This window comes from Rhododendron vialii, chromosome 11a, assembly GCF_030253575.1.
Source record: "Rhododendron vialii isolate Sample 1 chromosome 11a, ASM3025357v1".
NCBI classification, from domain to species: domain Eukaryota; kingdom Viridiplantae; phylum Streptophyta; class Magnoliopsida; order Ericales; family Ericaceae; genus Rhododendron; species Rhododendron vialii.
In genome coordinates, this window is record NC_080567.1 from 18,190,870 (window position 1) to 18,215,053 (window position 24,184).

At 37.7% G+C, this 24,184-nt stretch overlaps 1 protein-coding gene and 1 non-coding gene across 4 annotated transcripts; one reads left to right on the forward strand and one right to left on the reverse strand.

The window, feature by feature from the left end:
* Positions 1-5,305: 5,305 nt before the first annotated feature.
* On the reverse strand, positions 5,306-15,046 carry LOC131308296 (mediator of RNA polymerase II transcription subunit 4-like). 3 transcript variants are annotated; one of them, XM_058335196.1, is made up of 2 exons: positions 14,903-15,046; positions 5,306-6,695 (listed from the first exon to the last, which is right to left on the reverse strand). In XM_058335196.1, the coding sequence occupies exon 2, from the start codon at positions 6,664-6,666 to the stop codon at positions 5,449-5,451; it is 1,218 nt and encodes a 405-aa protein (XP_058191179.1). In that variant the 5' UTR covers positions 6,667-6,695; positions 14,903-15,046; the 3' UTR covers positions 5,306-5,448. The 3 variants fall into 3 exon arrangements, with proteins under 3 accessions (XP_058191179.1, XP_058191180.1, XP_058191181.1); XM_058335197.1 differs by lacking the exon at positions 14,903-15,046 and adding an exon at positions 12,365-12,482; XM_058335198.1 differs by lacking the exon at positions 14,903-15,046 and adding an exon at positions 7,125-7,550.
* LOC131309056 (small nucleolar RNA snoR100) lies at positions 10,004-10,111 on the forward strand. The gene has a single exon (XR_009194729.1). It is a non-coding gene; the product is annotated as a small nucleolar RNA snoR100 (small nucleolar RNA).
* Positions 15,047-24,184: the final 9,138 nt, after the last annotated feature.

Sequence of the window (24,184 nt, forward strand, 5' to 3'; positions counted from 1 at the left end):
CGAGTGAATCAGGCACGGTTGAACACCAAGGAATGCTCCGGGTGCAACCAAGTGCCTGAGGCCACGTGCCACCACGTTGTGGTGCTCAAAAAGTCATGAAGAGATGGTTTGGAGGTTGCTCGGGTCGCCCAAGGGTTAAGGGAATTGAAGGAGATGGGAGGATCTTTTCAAAGCAACTCATTTTTCGACCAGTTGAGGGTAGAATCGTCATATCTTTTGATGTACAAATTATCTTGGATCCAAACCACTTGGGTTAGAAAGTAGACTCGACAAGCTTTCCAACGGTCTAAAAAACACCCAAATCCGAGTTCGGGAGTGTCCAGAGCGAGCCCGCGAAATTCAGCCAAGCAAAATCTGCCTTAATGGCCTAGGTATCGATACCAATTTTCATAGGTCTTTTGGTATCGATACCAATCACCTTAAATCACTCAGAATCTGTCCAGGACGAAGGGTATCGATACCCTTTAGCATAGGTATCAATACCAATGGCTTCCGGGCAGATTTTTGCCATTTTTTCAACCTTTCATTTATGGAATAATTGCTACTTATTGTATGTTTTTAGGATATTTGTATAGAGAGAAGATGTTCTTGTATAAATACTCCTTTCTCTCTCTCTCACTTTACAAGATATTTACCTTTTATGCTTTAAGTCTTTTTTGCTTTCTAGAATTTCTATTCTTGCTCTCTCAAGTTTTTCAAGTTATTTCCTTCAAGGACACTAGTAAGTCTTTATTGTACGTTAATTTCCCATTTGTTAATGTTGTAGCTACAGACTAGATTCACCTAAATATCAAGTTTGTTTTCGTTTTCTGCAGTTAAATCGTATGTCTCGTTTTTCTACTATGCTTTATCTTTCAAGTATGTGTGAGTAGTTTATCAGCTAAGTTTTGTGGTGATTCTTTCTCAATGATTTGGGCTTGTATTTGTTCTCGTTATCTCGGGCTTAAAGAATGGCTTTTGGAATATACTAAACTTGTGATTTTTCGGTCTAAACTAGAGTTGTTAACTTCTTCGATGCCATGCTAGCAAGCGGTCTTGGCGCACGACATTCTTAGAACTCTGTAACTCATAGGTTTCGATAAATGTGTCCAAAATGAGTTCATTAATATTCCAGAAAACCATATCATTTGATTTAAACAAAGTTCAAAGCTAAACCTTCCGAGTGTAAGCACGCGGTCATGACTCTCGCTTGAGTTATCCTCGAGAATCGATATCGGCCAAAGTCACAGGAAGGATGATCCCTTGACTTGCCTTTTAGTTAATTAAAACCTTTTTCTAGTTGTCTAAAGAGAGTAATCTCCACCGTTCAAGTAAAACCGACAGTTGGCCGCCTCAAACCCTTACACCTATAATCCGAACTAGCTATATTCGAGCTCCCAGTTGGTACGATCTCGGTCTTTCTGATTATTATGCTGATGACGACCTAGCCCTATGCTTTGGGTATTTCAACCTTATTTGAAGGCAATGTTATTGGCTAAGCATTCATTGGTCTAAGTGTTTGGTTTCCAAGTCATGTTCCTCGTCGGTCTTTCATCGAAAGGCTTGCAATTTTGGGGAGGTTGTCTACCAAGGATAGACTTCACAGTTGTGGAATCCTAGTTGACGCGATGTATCTGCTCTACCAAGATGTGGAGGAGTCACATGAACATTTGTTTTTTGAGTGCTCATATTCTCAAATGGTTTGGCAGATGTTGCTTCACAAGAATAACATTCAACGCCCCTATTTTGGTTTGGCCAGTGAACTGGATTAATTGGATGTACGCTCACATATATTTTGATTCCTGTCCTAATCGTGTTTATAAACTTTCCATAGCTGCCTCAATTTATTGGATTTGGAAGGAATGTAATTGAAGGTAGTTTCAACTTTCAAGGGGTTGGTGTGCTTGCTCAAACTTTGGGGACCCAAATTATTAAGGAAGTCCGAGGCAGCTTATGCTCGTGGAAGAATGTTAAGTGTAGCAATGCAAATCAGTTTTTGTTACATCTTGGAACCTTGGTTCTAGGATATTTTGTCCTATGTAATTGATTTGTTCATGTTTTTACTTTTCCTAGCTTGATAAGTAGGCTCTAATCGATTCTACAGAGGTTTTGACCTCTTGTTGGTTCTGGTTGGTTTGCTTTATAAGAGTTTTAACTTTACCCCAAAATAATAATAATAATAATAATAACAACAACAACAACGCGAAAGATGATGCAACCTTTGCAATGGTATTTGGTTGATTAGATTGGGCTTGCATAAAGTTCATGGACTAGTATTAGATTTTTAAGGATAGTCAAGTACTACAATTGGGCTTACCATAATAGGTTGGGTTAGGCCCTCTGTGGAGTAACCCAAGTTCTAAAACGACCTACTTGGGCCTCATTCTTCCTAATTCGTTTTAATTTTTCGTCTTAATCTTTGGAACTAATCATTTGTCTTAAAAAGAGTAAACAGAAAAAAAAAAAAAAAATTAGTCCGAAGTTCAAAAAAATTTGTAAGATGACAAAAATACTAGTCGTTTAGTATTTTTTCTTCTTTTGTAAAAAAGAATTCTTTTGGTCCTAATTTTTACTTTTTAGACTCTTGTCATAAAGGCGATTGTTTAATCCGAAAAAATAACACGAATCTAACAGAAATTCAAAAGAGATGAATAAAAATACCAAAAATTTACGGGGAATGGTATATTTAGAAAAAAACATTACTTGGCGTGGTGACATTCTTATATTTTGTGAGAAAAATATAATAATAGTCTTCTATTTTGTTAGTGTATAATAACAGTCTTCTATCCTGCATAAGGTACAAGTTTGTTATGCTTTAAAATTTTGACATTAACAAAAATAGTTTTGATATTATGATCCCCCATGGCCAGAATAAATACATAGGTGCATGCGATGTTCATATATTTTGGAGAAAAGGGTTATTTTTTTAAATGAGATAAGCAAAATAAAGATTAAACTAATTCTTGTATCTCATCAAAACGTAATATAAATTCGTACTCGAAAAACCTAACCGAAGCGGCCCCAAAAGATTTATCTTCATAACGACCGATGGATGTGTATTAGTGGTTATCTCAAGTGGAAAATATTCATCAGATCATCTTCCTTTTTGTTCACGTAATTTAAATTCATACTTGAAATAAAAACATTATCTGAAGCCTCCATGGCCGGCCAATAATTTATCTGGATTAAGTAAACCAAGTGGAATCATTGTCATCAATCCTATCTCACTTGTTTATATATATTTTAATCAGAATCCTATCTCACTTGTTTAATGTTTTCTACTATTAGTTAGTGATCTCGTCTTGACAAATTGAATATAAAAAGTAAAAAATTATGACAAAAAACAGAAGACAAAAAATACTCATTAAATACGGCAAGGTTCTAATCGAAGCTAGCTAGACGCTAGTTGGGCGATCGAGTACTGCCTAACGCTGCTTAATCCAATTAATCGCCGCTTAGATTAGATACAGTAGATAGATACAACGAATTGAGGGAAAAATACGGTTTTAGAACTTAATTTGGACATTATTACAAAATGATCCAACATTGCAAAAAACCAGTCGAAATTTCCGTTAAGAAGATCTCGCCCGGTATCTACCGAAACGGCTGGTACCGCGCAGTATCGTTCGGTATTGGGACCGGTACGGTATTGGAAGGTCATGGTACCATTTACTCGTCAATCCGGTACACACCGATCAGTATTGACCGGTACGGAATGGTATTCACAATCTTAGGGTAGATCTTTGGAGAGAGAGGTGTGGAGAGGATCCGGGTCCCTAGAATTACAAAAGTACTTAATTACCCCTTACTTTTGAAACGGTTGACGACATATTGACCATGGGCCACTGGACCTTCTTCAAAAAGGCAAAAGTGTAATTGAGAAGGGTTTTTTTTTTTTTTTTTCTATGAGCCCAAAATTGTTTACGGGAATAAAATTTTAGTAACTTAGATAGTCATGGGAGTGTTCTTCCTTCTTTTTTTTGTATTTACTAGATGAGAGTTATATAATGACAGTTTCATTTTTATTGTCTAAAAAAACTTTATGTTATAAAAATTGGATGTAATGAGAAAAATAATGAATTTATAACTATATATATCAGTATTTGCGCTAAATCCGAAACGGTAGCCGGTATTTAACCGGTACCAATACGTACCATACCAATAAGAAAATCGGTACTCTTGCCGGTACGGTATTCAGAACTTTAATCTAAAAATTAATAAAAACCAACATACGTGAAGCGGAAAATTTATATATCAACAAAAAAAAAAAAAGAGACTATTTCAAACCAAATCAACAAAGTTGAGACTTTCCACTTGGAAAAAAAAAACATGGGAAATCGAACGGAATTTCTGAGGTTGAATTTTACAAGTGTCACTTGACGGCTTTAGAATGCAGGCTCGAGAGGCATTTAGAAGATGCTAGTATAGGGTTCATAATCACAAAAAGATAAACTAAACAGGCATTAAAATTATGGATACCCAAGAACACCACTTACATATCCTGCAAATCGCTTTACATATCTGTGCATCAGAATAAGCTCATGTGTTCTACAAATCTATCAAGGGAACTCAGAACATGGTTGCAGCAATTGGCCCCCCACCTCCGTTTTCTTAAACCAATATATTTAAAGGAACGGCATCAAGTGGATGCCACCCATGTACAAAAGAAGGTCAAAAACTAAAAGGCTCGAAACACCGGAAAACCTAAAAAAACCAACCAATATATGCAAAAATACCTATCATATCAAGAAATAGGCCAAGGGTAGGATTACGCTCCCTCTACCCCAAACTACACAGACTACAGAGCAAAAGACTATTAGCCTCTCCACCCCATCAAACTAACTACCATCAAACTAACTACTATTCCGCTCTCCCCAAATAAGCCACATCAAGCAATACGGGATCTAAATCCAGAGCTTCCGTCTTCACCTAACAACTCTAACCCCAAGCTATTCTTGACTAAGCTCTACCACTAATCCTCCATGTCTCCTCTACAACCTATTTTACCCTTTTTACCCTTATTTAACTACAAAATTCTCTAACAGAAAAAATCCATCAACTAATAAAGCACCAATTTTTACGTACATCAGAACATAACCAACAATTTTCACAGGAAGAATTATCTAATAGAGCTTGTAATCAAAAGAAATCAAGCAGCTACAGCAACATCTACATAGATCTTTAATCCAGAAAAAAATGAAAAAATCAAGGAACTTCAAGAAGAATAACACATCTTTACAACATAGAGTCTACCAGATGAATCGAATCCTCATGTAGATTGCATATGATCTACATGAAGATAAAAACATATATAAAGCGAGAGACGGAAAAAAAGGCATACTTGATCCATAAGAATTGCACAGCGCACATGTAGTTAGAAACTGAGAACAAGTTCATCATCTTCCAGTGTGTACAAACCAAATAAACTACAAAGAGAACATAAAACTCAAACATAAGCAAGGCCAACTCTCAATCTTCATCATCCGAGCTCCCCATGTAACTACTATAATCACTACTATCATCATCAATATCAAGCTGAACATGTCGAACTTGTATCGTCTCTGGTGCTTTAGGTAATCCTTGAGCAGGAATCGGCCTAGGCGGTTGCTCCTCAACTCTACCAGGAACGGAGAGAGAATCCAAGGGAGGCAATGGAACTGGGTCTCCGGGCTTCCATCCAGGCGGGGGTACAATGGGTAAATCACTTGGCAATTCCACAGGCATCCCAGGTTTCCACCCAGATGGAACCACAATGTTTGGAGGAACAAGCCCTGGAATTGCAGAAAAATTCGCAAGCGGATCTGCCGGGTGTATCTCAATCAATGGCTCGATTGTTTGCTCCTTGGTTTCCACCGATTTAGGTAAACCGATATCAAGATCAGCAAATGCATACAACTGAGAGGCACGCATTTGTTCCTCCTGAGGAGCAGGCGGGAGGGCCCCGCGCAATGGAGCCTGTCCAGCTCCAAATTCCGGCGGAGCAAATGTTGTGTAACTTATCCTATGGGCATAAGACAAAATGTCTGATAGATTCAACCGAATAGAAATAGACGTGGTACAAGAATTGTCTATGTCATCTTCTGATTTCGATCTTTTGGGGCGGCGATAATCGGAATAATCATCGACGAGGACGTCGAGAACCCGTTCGGCTTCTTTGAGTTTGTTAGCAAAGGAAAGCATCGTGGTATCTTTAGACCGAATTTCGCGAGCGACTTTCTGCTTAGAATCTTGAAGGTCCAGAATTTCTTGGAGTTCCGCAACGGCTTCAAAAAGCTGAGTTTGGAGGGATGTGAAAAGGGAGAGGATTTCTTTGGTGGAGGAAGGAGAGGAGTCTGGTGGAATTTGTGCTCCGGACTGAGTTTGGGGAGATAGAAATGTAGGGAAAGAACCTCGGAAGGCACTAAGCCAGTGAGACCGATTTGGTGAGACTTCGAACAGTCGGGAGGCGAGTGAGGACATATGAAGGAGAAGACATTGGGCTCTAGACAAAGGCGGAAGAAGAGGAAGTAGGGTTGAGGAGGTGGTTGTGGCAGTTGACGGATTTGATTGCTGATTGGGCTGATGAGATTGTGGGAGTTGGGAGGAGAATTTAGGAGGGGTAGGATTTTGTAGAGAGGGTGAATTTGGATTTGGCAGGCCTAGCCTGGCTGGTGATTGTACCATTTGGTGTGGGACATTTTGTAGCATCTTGGACTTCCACTACCTTTCACAGAAACCTAAAACAACAAAGGAATGAGAATATACATCACTATAAATCACAAGATAATAAAATGTGGACATAGATAAATATTTCAAGCAAAGAATAATTAGTTGACTTGTGGTGGACAAAAATACAAGGAGAATAGAGTACTACTTATTAGTGATTCTTGTGGCCAAGTTCAACCATTGAAGCAAGCACTCCTTTTCAAACTAGAAAAGGAAACCAATGTTACGTTTCCTGGTGTGTAATGTTAGAACATAAGAGACAAAACAGTGTAAATAACTAGCAACTTTCCCGCAAAGAACAATGTTCCAGAACAGTGGCCGTACACAGAAGTACATATACACCTATGACCTATGCATCATACACAACACTTACGCCACATCAAGCATGTTTAGATCATGAATCTAAGAGCAATCAAAAATGGAGATGGAAAAGCACTAACACAGCATGAGGAAGGTAGGATGTAATTAATGGCCAAATTCAATACAACACTTCCTCCACAATGTGCCAGAGAGATTCTACGTTCATTAGACAACTCATCAAACTCATGTTGCGCCACAGCATACCAACAAATTTTATCCCCTGTAATTTGCAAATGACAGAGACCTCAAAACCAGCCAAAATGTGGTTATAAACGAGATGTAGATTGAGAAAAAGTATGATCAATTGATCATGAACAGCATGAAAAACCATATGCAAATTACAGAGACCCTCTTTGCCACTAATTAGTTTATGCTAAAAAAGACTGTACATAACCGCAAGCTAAAAGCACCCCTCCCCAGCTCATTTAATTCATTTATGAGTTATAAGTTGTAAGGAGAAGTTGCAACAACCTGCAGGCACAAACTCCCAACATGAAAAGAAACAAGCTGCAACAAATAGAGCAAGAAAGCAACATCCCTGAAGATACTAATTAGAAACTAAGCTATCAATTATAAGCATTATTCCATGCTAAATCCACCAGAGCAATCCAATCACTTACAAAGAAAAGGGAAAAAAAAACACAATTCCAGCCTTTACAGAGAACCAGAAGAGCCCCTAATGCCAACCAACTACAAGGGCAGGAAGGGAAACAGTTCGCATCTAAAGAATCTTGCCATCTATTTCGGTACAGTAGGATAATACGTTTAGGAGTTACTCCACAAAATATGGGCTTCCAAAAGTGGATCATTGAAATGCCAAAATCTTGCATCCAATTTTAGAGGTTTCTCGAGTGGTCTTTGAATTATATCATAGTATCCTCATGGAGTTCGTACAAAGGATTGGCCGTGCTACTGCCCTTGAGCCAAATTCTGGGTTTTTTACATCGGCCTTCAAATGGCCTGGGATCAGAGCAGTGGCAGACCTAGAATATTGCATAGTGGGGGCACACATTACTCGTAATGGTGATTGTTTTTTTTCCGTCTGTATGGAAAAGGGTAGCAAATAATAACATTTGTATGTGAATATAACTAACTTCACCTTAGGAAAACATAAACCAATGGGTGTGGAGAGGGGGTGCAAATTATTAGTTTGTGAAAAAGACTAATATATATCCAAATCTAGAAAATTTAGTGCAATATATGCACGGGCCACTAATTTTACAGAGCATAATACAATTATACAAGGATACCAAGATAATGCTACCAAATTAAGTGGGGAACTATGCCCCTACATAATTTCGCTGAGGGATCAGAGTCCTAATAATGACTCTAAAGAGGGTATTCAACTAACCATGCAGCAAGTAACTTCTCATATCAGCTAAATTCTGATCATAAATGTGCAGGTTTTAATGGGAAAGAATGTGACAGCAAAATCCAATATTCCCTGGGAAAGCAATGGGTGTGCAGATCAGTAAGCTTGAGATAGTCAACACAGCAGGAGAAATTTAAGTCCTAAGTCCTCACCCACCAAGAATGGTTCAGCCTGTTTTAGCTTAGGGGACAACCGGATGGGGAATTACTAGAAGTGTTATCTTTTAGTTTTTTCTTTTCAGCTTCGGCCCCTACCGGTACCTGAAAAAAGAAAAGAAGAGAAGAGAGTATCCTTCTGTAGAGCTCTGACATATGAAGTAACACAGGTACTCCTTGAGTTCATGGCTTTTACCTTTGTGGGTCTCTGAATTTAATTGAAATTCCAAATAAACCTTGCACAGAATCAATAAAGAAAACTTCCCCACATATTCTGAAACCACAGTTACACGCAAAAATGTGCTGTGTGATAAAATTTCTACAAGTAGAGCAAAAGACAGGTCTGACCAATGTCCATATATGTATAAGTAGAACTATACTAGTGCCCCTCTATGCATCAATAGTCTTCAAGCACACGCAACGCATACATGTATACATCAATAGTATTCAAGCACGCCAAATGCATGCATGTATAGTGAGGGCCTGAGGGGTATGCAGTTTTCAAATACCTATAACTTCCCTTCCCTTCCCTTCCATTATCTTAAACCATATCAAAAGGGGCATAAGAATCAAGATGAAATCATGAAATAACCAAAGACAGCAACAAAATCTAACAGATCAGTAACAGTGTACATCCATATGCGGGTAGGATGTATGGACCTCATAACACCACAATAAAACCATAAATGCAATAAACAAAGCATTTCAAAGAAAAACAATGCATACACTTTTCTTTATCCAAATTGTTTCTTTGGGTAGCTACAGCGTTCTAAATGGCCCTTGGCGCTAGTCGGGCAGTGACCCGCTGCCAAGCGCCTAGCCCGCCTAGGCGCCGCCAAGCCATTTGGCTTCTCTTTTTCTTTTCTTTTTTTTTTTTATATACATCTTTTGTGCAGTTTTTGTGAACTCTAACCTGATACTTTAACTCAAGTTGTTCACAGTCCTAATTAAAGCATCCATTACTACATAAAAAAGGTGCATAACAACTACAAAATCAACTTCATTACTTAGTTCCATGGGCCACACAAAAAAATGAGAGATAAAAAGAGAGCAGCACTAACGCATCAAGAAAGCAACAACAAAGGCAGTGTTCACCACATTCCATGAGCAAAGTTCAATATTCAAACTAGTACAAACCCAAATTAAACTAACTAGTACGGGTACCAACTACCAAGTTAAAACATTTTGTCATTGCTATTCGTAAGCAAATGCATAAAACAACTGACAAATATTTAAAGGTCTCACGATGAATATAGTGTCTTTCAATCAAATACTAAAGGTTAATTCCTCAGGGAGGTCACTGGTGAGTTCTAATAAGTAGCATAACTTCGTCAAAATTTAAAGATTTCACTGTGCCCTTTCTTTAGAGCCAGAGGAAAGTCGCACAATCGGTATGCATAATTTGTTTGTGCATACCGATGCTCTAGACTATTGATGAATAAAGCATGGTAATGTGCACATAAATTGATTTTGGTCTCTAGGCTTGCCCTCTCTGATGCCATTTGGCTTTGATTTGGAGGCATGGTTCTACAACAAAACGTCCCTGTAGCTCCTCGGTTCTTGGTATTCTGAGAGCAACCACTTTGTGCAAATATTGCCAAAGGTTAGGCCTGTCTCCAATCATCCCCACCCATACCCCCAATGATTGGGAACTAGATAGGTTATGTTATGTTGTTGTATCTATTTATAAATTTCATACAAAGGAGAGCCATAATATATGTAATATGTATACAGTCAACACTCAGCAGCATAGACGAGGGAGGGAGAGAGTCTGAGACAGAAGAGAGTCTGAGACAGAAGAGAGAGACAGACAGACAGAACAGAAGAGAAGAGAGACGAGAAAAGGAGACAAACGAGCGAGCTGCGAGAGAGAGATAGAGAGAGACGCGAGAGAGAGAGACATACCGGCGGCCGGCAACTGATCGACGCCGACGACGATGGACAATTGGACCTCGCCAATCGACTGGAGAATGGGTGTGGGACTAATGTGTAATCATCTAATTAAAGTATATATACATGATTTTGTAAAAATAACAAACTAAGCCCTTTTAGTTTAAGGCAACACATTTTAGGCCGCCAAAGTCCTCCAACGACGAGCCAAGGCCCGCCAAGCCTGCCTAGGTGGCCGCCAAACACCGCCAAGCCTCCTAGGCCGCCAAATCAAACGCCAAGGGATAGAGGCGTGGCGGTAAGGTGGCACCAAGCGCCTAGGCGGCCGCCTTGCCCGCCATTTAGAACACTGGGTCGCCAATGCAATTCTATTTTAGTTGCCGAAACACTAACATTTTTCATAAGAAAAAAATGATTGTTGGAAACGTGGTGGTAGTATACGTAAACAAAAATATAGCATTTTGCAACTCTCATAGTTAAAACAAAACAACAATGGACATATTTCCCCAATCGTCATATTCCAAACAAATCACAATTTTTACAAGTGGTCATACCTCTAGAACCTCATCGGCATTAATACATACCGTTTCTCCTCTAATGCTACAATCCTGGCATGTTGAATGTGGTAATGGAGATGTCATTTTGAATGAACCGGCCATAACATTTTGTCCAATGAAACAGTAGGGCTCAATTTCTTTCTATGTAAATATTCACATTGAAAAATATTTTACATGTAAAATGATTTTATCAAAACAAACTTTATGTTCTTCATTTATGGTGTTTGATTGATAGTTGGAAAATATTTTTCCACCACACACAATTCACTGATTCTAACTCAACCCTATAAGAGAACTCATGTTTTTTCAAACTTTTAAATGGAATATTGATAAACATTTCTACATCCAGCTATCACCCACTCCATCAACCTCAGCCTCAACTTTGTCTCTCTCCTCTTCTCCTTCCTCTGGTGGTAAATTATTGTGGTCGCTGGACCAATTCATTGAGATATGTGTGTGTGAGAAAGAGAGAGATGGGTCAGAGGAAGGAGAACGAAAATAGGAGAGTGAAATTGGCTTCAGGTTTAGGCAAAGAGAGAGAGAGAGAGAGAGCAATTGATTTTAAGCATGCACATTGAATATTGAGGAAGAATAAAAAGGAGTGAAACATGATTTAAGGGTTTGGTTCTGAGAGGGATTGCCGCGGTTGGTTCAGTGAGGAATAGAGATCGTATATGGAAAACGATTTAAGGAGGTTTTACTGGTAACACATTTACAGATGTCTACAGCCAAACACTCAAAAAATGGTAGAATATTTCACCGGAAAATATTTTATGGTCAAATAAACAAGCCTAGATGTCGGGCTAACACTTCAACATTATCCATTGGACCACCTGTTTCTGAGGCAGGTTTGGCAACAATGGTGAAAATCATACATCACAAGATTGAATTAGTTTATCAAACAGATGAAGAGCAAGAAAACTTAAACTGCAAATCACAAGCCCCAGCTTGTAGTTTCCGTTTGTACGAAAGCATGACGCATGTGAAGACATCCTTGTGAGCACAAATATCAAGGTTCGGATACAAGGATTAACAGGAAAAAAAAACACCCAAGAAGCAAGCCAATTTGATTCAAATTAGGGAAATTCAGTTCCAAAAGGTAAATACCTGCACTGTATTTTCACATCCTAGGTCACATAATCCTGACTATTAGGAACTTCGTTTCTGCTCTCAATCCTAGCTATTGCGCAATTTATATATTTTTTCAAAATAAGCTTCCACGTTGGCGCGCTTGCACTCACCCCGCGACGAAAAAATGTTATGCAAGCTCAAATGGACGATACACAAGATTCAACAAAACAGAGAATCAAGCAATTAAATACAGGTGATAAATCGAACAAACTAACCCGAATGACTGGAAATAAAACTCGCGACTACCTCTTCAATGGTGGCTTCCGTCAAGTAACTGTTTGTAAATAACCACTGATTGCATATTAAGACAAGTGAATTAGGTTCAAGATCAGAGAAGAGAGAGAGAGACATTGGAGTTGTTCCTCAAGTTGCAGAGAGCAAGGTTCTGAATACCATACCGGCAAGAGTACCGATTTTCTTACTGGTACGGTACGTACGGGTACCAGTTAAATACTGGCTACTGTTTCAGATTTAGCGCAAATACCAATATATATAGTTAAAAATTCATTATTCTCATTACATCCAATTTTTTATAAGTTTATAACATAAACTTTTTTTCAACAATAAAAATTAAACTGTCATTATATAACTCTCATCTAGTAAATACAAAAAAAAAGGAAGAACACTCCCATGACTATCTAAGATACTAAAATTTTATTCCCGTAAACAATTTTGGGATCATAAAAATAGAAAAGAAAAAAAACCCTTCTCAATTAATCACTTTTGCCTTTTTGAAGAAGGCTCAGTGGCCCATGGTCAATATGTCTTCAACCGTTCCAAAAGTAAGGGGTAATTAAGTACTTTTGTAATTCTAGGGACCCGGATCTCTCTCTCTCTCTCTCTCTCTCTCTCTCTCTCTCTCTCTCTCTCTCTCTCTCTCTCTCTCTCTCTCTCTCTCTCTCTCTCTCTCTCTCTCTCTCTCTCTCTCTCTCTCATCTTGAACCTAATTCACTTGTCTTAATATGCAATCGGTGGTTATTTACAGACAGTTGACGGAAGCCACCATTGAGGAGGCAGTCACGAGTTTTGTTTCCAGTCATTCGAGTTAGTTTGTTCGATTTATCACCTATATTTAATTGTTTGATTCTATGTTTTGTTGAATCTTGTGTATCGTCCATTTGAGCTTGCATAACATTTTTTCGTCGCGGGGTGAGCGGGAGAGCGAGCTTGAAGCTTATTTTGAAAAAATATATAAATTGCGCAATAGTGAGGATTGAGAACAAAAACGAAGTTCCTAACCGTCAGGATTATGTGACCAAGGATGTGAAAATACGGTGTAGGTATTTGCTTTTGGAACTGAATTTCCTAATTTGAATCAAATTGGCTTGCTTCTTGGGTGTTTTTGGTCCCGTTAATCCTTGTATCCGAACCTTGATATTTGTGCTCACAAGGATGTCTTCACATGCGTCATGCTTTCGTACAAACGGAAACTACAAGCTGGGGCTTGTGATTTGTAGTTTAAGTTTTCTTGCTCATCATCTGTTTGATAAACTAATTCAATCTTGTGATGTATGATTTTCACCACCAAACCTGCCTCAGAAATAGGTGGTCCAATGGATAATGTTGAAGTCTTAGCCCGACCTCTAGGCTTGTTTATTTGACCATAAAATATTTTCCGGTGAAATATTCTACCATTTTTTGAGTGTTTGCCTGTAGACATCTGTAAATGTGTTACCAGTAAAACCTCCTTATATCTTTTTTCATATACGATCTCTATTCCTCACTGAACCAACCACGGCAATCCCTCTCAGAACCAAACCCTTAAATCACATTTCACACCTTTTTATTCTTCCTCAATATTCAATGGGCATGCTTAAAATCAACAAAGTTGAGACTTTCCACTTGGAAAAAAAAAACATGGGGAATCGAACAGAATTTCTCTGAGGTTGAATTTTACAAGTGTCACTTGACGGCAGGCTCGAGAGGCATTTAGAAGATGCTAGTATAGGGTACATAATCACAAAAAGATAAACTAAACAGGCATTAAAATTATGGACACCCAAGAACACCACTTACATATCCTGCAAATCGCTTTACATATCTGTGCATCAGAATAAGCTCATGTGTTCTACAAATCTATCAAGGGAACTCAAAACATGGTTGCAGCAATTGGCCCTCCACCTCCATTTTCTTAAACCAATATATTTAAAGGACCGGCATCAAATGGATGCCACCCATGTACAAAAGAAGGCCATTTGGATTGCTTTTTGAATTTTTTTTTGAAAAATAGTAAGGGTAATAAGTGGAGAGAGATAGAGAGAGAAATGTTGGAAGTAGGGGAAATCTGGGGGAATTTTTTGAAAAATTCTTTTTGAGTTGTAAAGCAAACAAATTCACCTAACAACTCTAGCCCCAAGCTATTCTTGACTAAGCTCTACCACTAATCCTCCATGTCTCCTCATCAACCTATTTCTCCCCTTTTTACCCTTATTTAAGTACAAAATTCTCTCACAGAAAAATTCCATTAACTAATAAAGCACCAATTTTTACGTACATCAGAACATAACCAACAATTTTTACGGGAAGAATTATCTAATAGAGCTTGTAATCAAAAGAAATCAAGCAGCTACAGCAACATCTACATAGATCTTTAATCCAGGAAAAAAAAAATGAAAAAAATCAAGGAACTTCGAGAAGAATAACACATCTTTACAACATAGAGTCTACAAGATGAATCGAATCCTCATGTAGATTGCATATGATCTACATGAAGATAAAAACATATATAAAGCGAGAGACGGAAAAAAGCATACTTGATAACAGTTGAAGATCGGTGAAAATTGATGAAGAGAGAGAGGGAAGCGTCGGAGAGATAGAAGAGAGCGCGGTCGATCTGATTTGCTAGAGTTAGGGTTTTCCAAACTCCTCGGATCTAAAGCCACGGAGTTAAAAGGAATGGGAGTTCATAACTACAACTGCAAATTTACTGCATGTAACTTGTTTTTAAATAAATAATATTCGAACAAAAATGCTTTTATAAAAATAGACAAAAATACCCTTACTTTTATTACATACAACTACAAACATATAACCACATCCAAAACACATACACCCCATAATCCACATTTTCCTCCATTTTTTTCCATCTTCTTCAAGGTGAAATTTTTTTGCTTCTGGTTCTTCTGGCCGTTCCAGGCCACCACCATTGTTGAGCTCCCACCTCCCACCATAAACCCAGTCGGCATCTGCCTCCGAACTCTCACCTCACACCTCCTAACTCTCAATGGAAACCTCCATTGCTTCCTCTCCCTCCATTGGTAAAGAAAAAGTCTTTGACCCAACATATGAGAGCAATGTGCATTTTGATTGGGGATTGGAAGGTTGTGCAATGAAAATGGAAGTTGACAAGGAAGGGGGAGCCATGAATGTTATAGTTTTAGAGCCGAAATCACAGCAAGAGGTAACTCAACACTCCATTTTTAGCCTGGTTCTGTCCCGACATTGTCATATTCTAAAACTTGAAATTACGCCACAATTTCAAACTCTAGAGTTTGAAAATTGAAAACAATATCATATTCTAAAACTCGGAATTCTGCCAAAATTTCAAACTCTAGAGTTCGAAACTTGTCGACAATAATCACTCCTCCATTTTAAACCTAGTTCTGGCACGACATTGTCAGATTATAAAACTTGAAATTATGCCAACATTTAAAACTCTAGAGTTTGAAAATTGAGGATAATATCATATTTTAAAACTCGGAATTTTGCCGAAATTTCAAACTCTAAAGTTTTTAGAAGTGGGTTTCAAAAAACAGAGAGCGGACGTTTCAAAATTTTGGCCGAAGTACTTGGTTGGAGTAGGGAAGGATAATTTTGGAAGTTCACAGTTATTTTGAAGTTGTATGATAGCAATTTTTTATAAGATTTGTAGTTTAAGTTAGCAAAAGACTACATGCAGTAATTTCGCAGTTACATTTATAAACTCCCAAAGGAATACACTGAGACTGTGCGTAGATAAGCTGGGACTTTCCACATTCCCTACTACTACGTCGTTTTGAGGCTCCTTAACTCCTAAGCATTATCTACTACTGTCGGCCCAACTTGACCGAGGCCCAAAACAAACTAAGCTCCATACTAGGAGTAGCCTCAACCCAAAAGCAAATTTTGTTTTGTCACTTGTGAAACTATGGCATTAGGCAGGTCTGGGTTTGGAATTTGGATTAACAAAAAATTAGAGGCCGGCTCTAGTTTTTATGTTCGGTTTCATATTAGTCCTGAATATTTTTTTCGGAACTTTGTATAGGCTCGGTTGTGTTGCGTAATGACTTTTTTTTTTACCCAAAGTCAAATCAACCTCCCTCTCTCTCTCTGAAATGTTCTTCTCCCTCCCGACCTCCAGTGTGTGTGTGGTTGTAGCATTGTTGATTATGGGTATGGAGCTAAAAAGGGGGCTTACCTCTAAAACCCCATTCGATTAATTATGTTATAATTTGGCATTTAATAAACTTTTTTTTTACTTTTCATAAAAAATTCAGATTTGAAAAATTGAAAAGGTAAAACAATACTAACTGAAGTTGGCTAAAAGACTATAAGATAACCCGAACAAAAAAAAACATCTCTTTTCAAACTTTTTCCACATTTCAGTGTTCTAAAAGTTGGCCAAGACAGCCGACTAGGCGGTGCCCGGCCGACTCGTTTAGTGGTTTAACACCCCAACTTTTATATAAACAAGACTCGATTAGTGGATTAGTGGTTTAACACCCCGACTTTTATATAAACGAAGAAGACGATAAAAAAATAAGAAGTCGGCTGACTCAATTAGTGGTGTAACACCCTGACTTTTATAAACTAAGAAGACGATAAAAAGAATAAGAAGAAAAATAAGGGCTTAACATTTAGCGGCCCACTTACCGTTAGGATTTAGAAAGTATATTTATTTATGACTTAAAGTCAATAGGAAAAAATTGGCGTATTTTATGTGTATTTGTCATTTTTTCTTAAAAAGTTTTCAGATATCATTTCAACCCTATTATCAATGTTGCGGCACGTGAATGAGGCACGAGGTGAAGAACTTTAGGGTTCACACTAGAATAATCCGAAAAGTGGGTGAGGTGTCATCCTATTATAGGGTACCCCAGGGGCAGCTCCACAAGGGTTTTAATGGGTTCGCTTGAAGCCTCCATATATGGGTTCAAAAACTTACTAAGATTTTGTATATGTTTTTCTATTGTCAACATTGAATTAGTCATGCAAAGCAGAGTAAATGAAAATGTAACGACCCTGATTTTTGGTAAATAAAAATTTTGTTAAATATTTGATTTTTTTTATTACTTGGATTTGCTTTTAAAAATTCCTTTTTAATTTCTAATAATTAATCATAATTAAATTCTAGACTTATAAATTAAGTTTTCTTCGTATAAAATTAACTAGTCATTTTCTAAGGACAAAGGGACTTATTTATACCCTTGTATATTTATTTGTGTCTAGAATTAATTCATAAATTTTATTTCTTGGCTAGAAATTCTACTTGACAAGTATAAGTTAGTTCTAACCAATTAGTTGGAGAAACCTAATTACCATTTCAACCTAGTTACATTCTCCTAACCCTAGATGAACATTTTCAACCATCCTTAAACCACTTGAACCTTCCAAACTTGTTTAAACTCTAGTTTTTCCTAAAAAGTCTACCTCACTCATTAAAAGGTTATTTCACAAATTTTGAAAACCTTTAATCATATTTTTTTCATTGAATGGTCTCTTCAATGTACGCCATCATCACTTCATTTCTCCTTTCTACAAGTAACATTGGCATGCATATATATATAACCCTAAAATTTCTTAGAAATGCTACTTTGAAGCCTTATTCATTCTTTTTGCATTGACAAGTCATTTTCAAAAGCCAAAGCCAACTCTTTAATCATTTTACTTTCCATTGACTTGTCATTTTCCCACTCATGACAATCAAACCCATCATTATGCTTTCTTAATCAAACAAATCACTTTCCTAGATTTTCTCTAAGTGTGTGCGCGCGCGCGTGTGTATATATATATATATATATATATATATATATATACATAGAGTTCTTTTCAGGTCCGGACGCCTTACGGTCCGGACCGTTGGGACCTCACATTTTCAGATCGAATTTTAATGATCCGAGCCGCTCAAAGTGATCAGAACGTGATTTTAAGGGTACCCGCAAGAAATCAGCAAAAAAAATGATCGGGAAGGGCTTGATCCGAACAGTTTTTTATTGAACGGTTTAGTAAAAAATTGCTCGGATTAAGCCCTTCCCGATCATTTTTTTTGCTGATTTCTCGTGGGTACCCTTAAAATCACGTTTTGAACACATTGAGCGGCTCAGATCATCGCAAATCGATCGGGAAAGGGAAAATCCGGACCATAAGAAAATCCGGGCGAGTGGACCTGAAAATTACTGTATATACATATATATATGTATGTATGTATGTATGTATATATACATAATAACCTACCATAATCATGCCTATGTACTCATACATAGACATTCTACGAAAGTCTTAACCATTAGTCAATGGGATATCACTTGAAAGCCTTACCATTTCATCATTTCTAAAACATAGCCTTTAATCATCCTATATTATACATACAATCTATACCTAGGATTAACTGAACATGGAAAGACTACTTCTTAGCCTAGCTATCATTATCTTTATACTTATAAGACTTGCAACCTAGGGTATAATTACTTAGGATTTTCTTTTAAGCCTTAGGATCCTTCATGATCACATAGTCTTGCACCTAAAAAAAATAGAAATGACAAGTGAGGGAAGGCTATGGCATGATTAAAGCCAAAATTTGACAACACAATGGAGCAAAAAAATAAGATAGAGGGGGGGGGGGGGGGGCGGCCAAGAGAGGGAGTCCAAATTTTTGCTATAAATAGCACCCCACTCTTGCCTTCAATCTCACCAACTTCTCTCTCTAGAAACCTTGTGTTTGTTCTTTATTTTTACTTTGTTCTTAGTGTTCTTGAGTTTCTTCTAGAGTTCTTTAAAGAAACTCATCCAAGGCTGCTACTAAACCACCACTCGACCACCCTCTCGATCAAAAAAGTTTAGTAGTTAGGTTAAAATTTAGTTTCAAGAGAAAAAGGAAGTTCCATCTTCAAACTAAACTAATTTTTGGAACGTTAAATAGATAATTTTTATTAAAAATCTAAATAGAGTCTGGCCCATTATTACATCATAACCCCCATAAGAGTACTTTCATTACATAAAGGGAGGGAAAATTAAGGTTCCTAACTACAGCTCCGCCTGTTCCTCCATCTTAGCCAGCTTTTCGGCTCCAAAAGCCTCCAAGGCATACAGCTCATCCTAATCATCTACAAAATCTGACACATTATACCAGCATCGCCACCAGTATAATAAGTCAGGGTCACCAAAGGTAACACCTGTGAGCTACAAAAGCTCAGGAAAATAATCCTATACCCGCTAACCCATAAATTACAAACAATAGGTCATAGAAATAATATGCCACTTAGAATTTCAAATAGCACATGCATATTCAATAAAACACTTAACAATGACACATTCACATTCGCTATTCAACTAAAGTTGGCATCTGTGTTTCTCTTACGTGACTCATTATAGACCGTGTCTCATTTTTTTTTACCTTTTTCCAAATCAACATTTTCAAAATTCGTTTTTACACACCCAACCTGCTTCGTTCACTCCGATATAAGGAATAATGCCCCAAGCATAGGGCTTAATACGTCAGTTGAAGAATAATAATCCGGAAGACCGGGATCGTACCCACGGGAATAATTAATACGGCTTTGCTGGATTTGAAGATGTAAGCTTAGGTTTTCGACTTTTAGACAGCCAACTTGGTTTTACGTTTGTAGTGGAAAGTAAAAGGGGCTAAATTGAAAAGCGAATAAACTAAGATAAAAAGCAGGTTAGGTCTATGAATTACTAACACTCACGACTCGAGTTAAACTACATTTCTCACCCAATTACGCGGTTCAGGATACACAATTAAGGTTCCCAAATCGAAAAATAAGATGGTTCGATTACCAAGCTAGCTCTAGAATTTATTTAGCAAATGCCTCATGCGACAGAGCTCCAAGCATCATGTGTGGTAAGTAGGCGATGCTCTTACCTACACATGATCAATGAGATTAACACCTTAGCGATTTGACAAATAAACCCGAACCCCACATCGATTCTTGAGCCAAAGGTTTAAACTTTATGGTGAAAAACGCAATTCTACTTGAGCCATGAGGTGCTAATCACCCCATGACCTAACTTTGGAAAACTACTCGCACATATCTATTGAGATAAGAGCAAGCAAAAATCTACTTAGCATAATTGAAATAACAACACTAGAAGAAAATTAGATTAAACGATAGATCGAGTAATTCACTACAACTTTAATGAAGATGACAATATCAAAAACTAATTAATTAAGACATAAAATTTAAAGATTCAAAGCTGAAAATTGAAGAACAACCAAGAATAATTCAAAATCTAGATCTAGATCTAAATCTAAAAATGATGCAATCAAATCTATTCTACTTTTTTTGTACAATGACATCCCGGGCTTTTATATCCTCCAAGTACGCGCACAGAATATTCTCCAAGATACTCAAAAGACGCCCTCCTAAAGCCCTCGGCATCGATGGAGAAAGGCTTAAAGCTGCTGCTAAAGGTCTGGGCATCGATGTAACATTAAACTTCTCATCGATGCCTAACCCATTAACTGCCTGACTGGATAATCATCTCGGCATCGATGTAACTTTTCCCTTCCCATCGATGCCGAGCAGCTTAGTCCCAGCAATTGGTCTTGGTCACTGCTTTGTCTTGCTTTGGCAAGCCATCGGGTCGCCTTCGGATCTTGACATGCCTTGGGCCTTAAAAACACCTGTTAATAGGCAAATTCCTACAAAACAAGGCTACGCTACCTCATGAGCAAAAACAATTAAAAATCACTAAATTAACGAAAGAAATAACTAACACTAGACAATTAGCGCACTCTTAATTGTATTATCGGGTGCTTATCACAACCTCAGTTTCGCCGCTCCGGGTTCCCAAGTATCCTCACAATGGTTCCGTTGTTCCGGATTCCCATTGGCACACACACACACACACACAAGAAAACATTTGTGGTTTCAAAAACATTTCCAAAATCATTTTTACACACCCAACCTCGATGCTGCTGCTCTTGGTTTCAGAGTATTCTCACAATGGTTCCGCCGTTCCGGGTTCCCATTAGCGCGCGCGCACACACACACGAAAACATTTGTGGTTTCAAAAACATTTCCAAAATCGTTTTTACACACCCAACCTCGGTTCTGCCGCTCCGTGTTCCCGAGTATCCTCACAATGGTTCCGCCATTCCGGATTCCCATTGGCACACAAAAACATTTGTATTGGCTCCTCTCCGTGGATAATCAAACCATAATTCAACCTCGGTTCCGCCGTTCCGGGTTTCCGAGTATCCCCACAATAGTTCCGTCATCCCGGGTTCCCATTGGGTTTTCGAAAATCGTTTTACACACACCAACCTCGGTTCCGCCGCTCCGGATTTCTGAGTATCCTCACAATGGGTTTGTCGTTCCGGGTTCGCATTGACACACAAAATTTAGCATTGGCTCCTCTCCACAGATAACCAAGCCACACACCACACAATGAGCTACCACGTTCGGTCACATTACGATTTTTCAAAACATTCTTTTTCAAAACACACCTTTCATTAACAACACCATAAGTGTCATGTTTCTACTTTCTCAATTTATGTGTCTCGTTTTTATGCAAAGACTCCGTGGTAGGACTTTTCACATAAGTACACTATAAATGGTGTCACGTAAATATGTATCATTGATTGTAATCTTGAAACTAAACTAAGATAATCACACAACAAGATCATCCAACTCTTATATTACTTTATCATGCTCATGTTCACGGAATCATATTCAAACAATTACCACATACTTAAAGCATAGTGTCAAATGGACGGACAACTTTGAAGTGGAAACCACTTATGCTTTATCATACATCAAAACAAGAAATCCATGTATACATGCTCATAACAATCTCAATGATCAAAATATGAATACTTTCAATCAAACTACTATTTCTTACATTTTGAAATCCGTTCTTTCTTTCTTTTTGGGAAGTTCAAAACAACATATGTTTTTCCTGTAATAAAAGTCGAGATATTCAACATGATCATATTTCATTCCAAAATTTTAGTAAAACAAATTTGCTAACTATTTTTAGTACCTTAACTTACCATGCATTTTCAAACGCAAAATATAAATATAGTTTTCTTTTTATATTTAGAGATAGTGAGTACGGGAAATCTACCGTTCTTCTTGGTGGTAGGGACGACTATGGAAAATTAAGTCAGCTATTAATGGTGATTGTTTTTCTTCCGTAATGGTGATAGTAGTGATTATAGTATTGACATGGGGAGCTCGGATGATGAAGATTGAGAGTTGGCCTTGCTTATGTTTGAGTTTTTTGTTCTCTTTGTAGTTTATTTGGTTTGTAAACACTCTGGAAGATGATGAACTTATTCTAAGTTTCTAACTACATGTGCGTTGTGCAATTCTTATGGATCAATATGCTCATTCAAAAATTTCGCACCTGCATGGAATCCTAGAATCAAAGTTCTCATTTTGAACTTAAGCTGTATGATTTGGACACTAGATTACGAGTTGTAAATTGAAGTTCTCATCCTTGCTCGAGAAGTCTTTACATGTTTCTCTTTTGAGGAAAAAACTCAACATACCTAACATTTTTGGTTCGTTAAGATTGTGTAACGTTTGCATTTTGATTTCATGTTGCTCAGCTATAGCAGGCAAATAAGGTTATCGAAAACATGACATCCCCAGAAAACAACAGTTACTAAACTATGTTTGGAGGATGATGTGAAAATGCCTCCACCATGCCTTGTAATACCCTTACTTCTACAAAAACGTATCCAACAGTTGGCACGCAAAGCTGTTTGCAATCCTCATGTTGATGACGCTTTGCTCGAGTGCGCAAAGCGAAGTCATGGACATTGACATTACTGTAGCTAAAGATGGCTCAGGGAACTTTTAAAAAATTCAAGACGCGATCAACCATGCTCCAAGCTTCAGTACATGGAGATGCAAAATATAGATTAGTGAGGGTCACCACGTGGAGAACATTGTAGTGCATGAAAATAAGACAAACTTTATGCCGGTTGCAGTCGGGATGGAAAATACTATTATACTACCACATCAGGCAACAGAACCACTATTGTTGGACCTTTCAAAACTTATCAAACGACAATAGCAGATCCGTTACTTCATTATTAGGAGACACATGTAATTGTTATAGTATAATTGATGTCTGGACATAGACACCTTACAGTTAGCAGTTGTGTACGAAGTCCAGAACGCAATAGCTGACAGTTCTGGACATTAACTAAAAGAACCAACTTAAATAGAATTGAGAAGACATGCATGTTAAATGGATCGATTTTATGGTAACAAAGTTGACTTATTGAACACAAGAGGGAAAAATGTTGCACGTATAATGTCAGACGAGGAGATATTACATAACAGTTTATGCACACTATTTTTTGTACATGTATACAAAACAAAAAACTGTAAACACATGGCATGCAGTAAAAATGCATTTACTGTTAAGTACTGACATTAAAATTAAGACATAAAACTTGTTTTTCTCAATTGAATGAAATCACACCAACGCATGCATGCATACACACGCACAAATAGTGTACAAAATTTTGAATTGACTCTAAACACGTAAAGGACTACAAGGAGTAGGTATGTACAAACACCCTCTTCGGTGTCACTTGAAATATGTTGATCCTAAGTGCATGGTTAATAAATCTTCCAAAAAAGTCATGTGGACATCTAGTTGTCTGTTCCGTGCATGGAGGTGAATGTTTACTCAATGACTGCGCTTGTCACAACAATGTAAAAGACCTGTTTGCACGATCATGTAAATAGGATAAGATATTCATCACACATGGCTTCCATAATCTTAACTATCCTTGGGATACATAAACATGGCACATATATGCTAGTCACTAAGATACTTACTAATCTCTTTCCTCA

Coding starts and splice junctions, on each gene's coding strand:
- LOC131308296 (XM_058335196.1), bottom strand. CDS start 6,666: ATGCTACAAAATGTCCCACACCAAATGGTACAATCACCAGCCAGGCTA.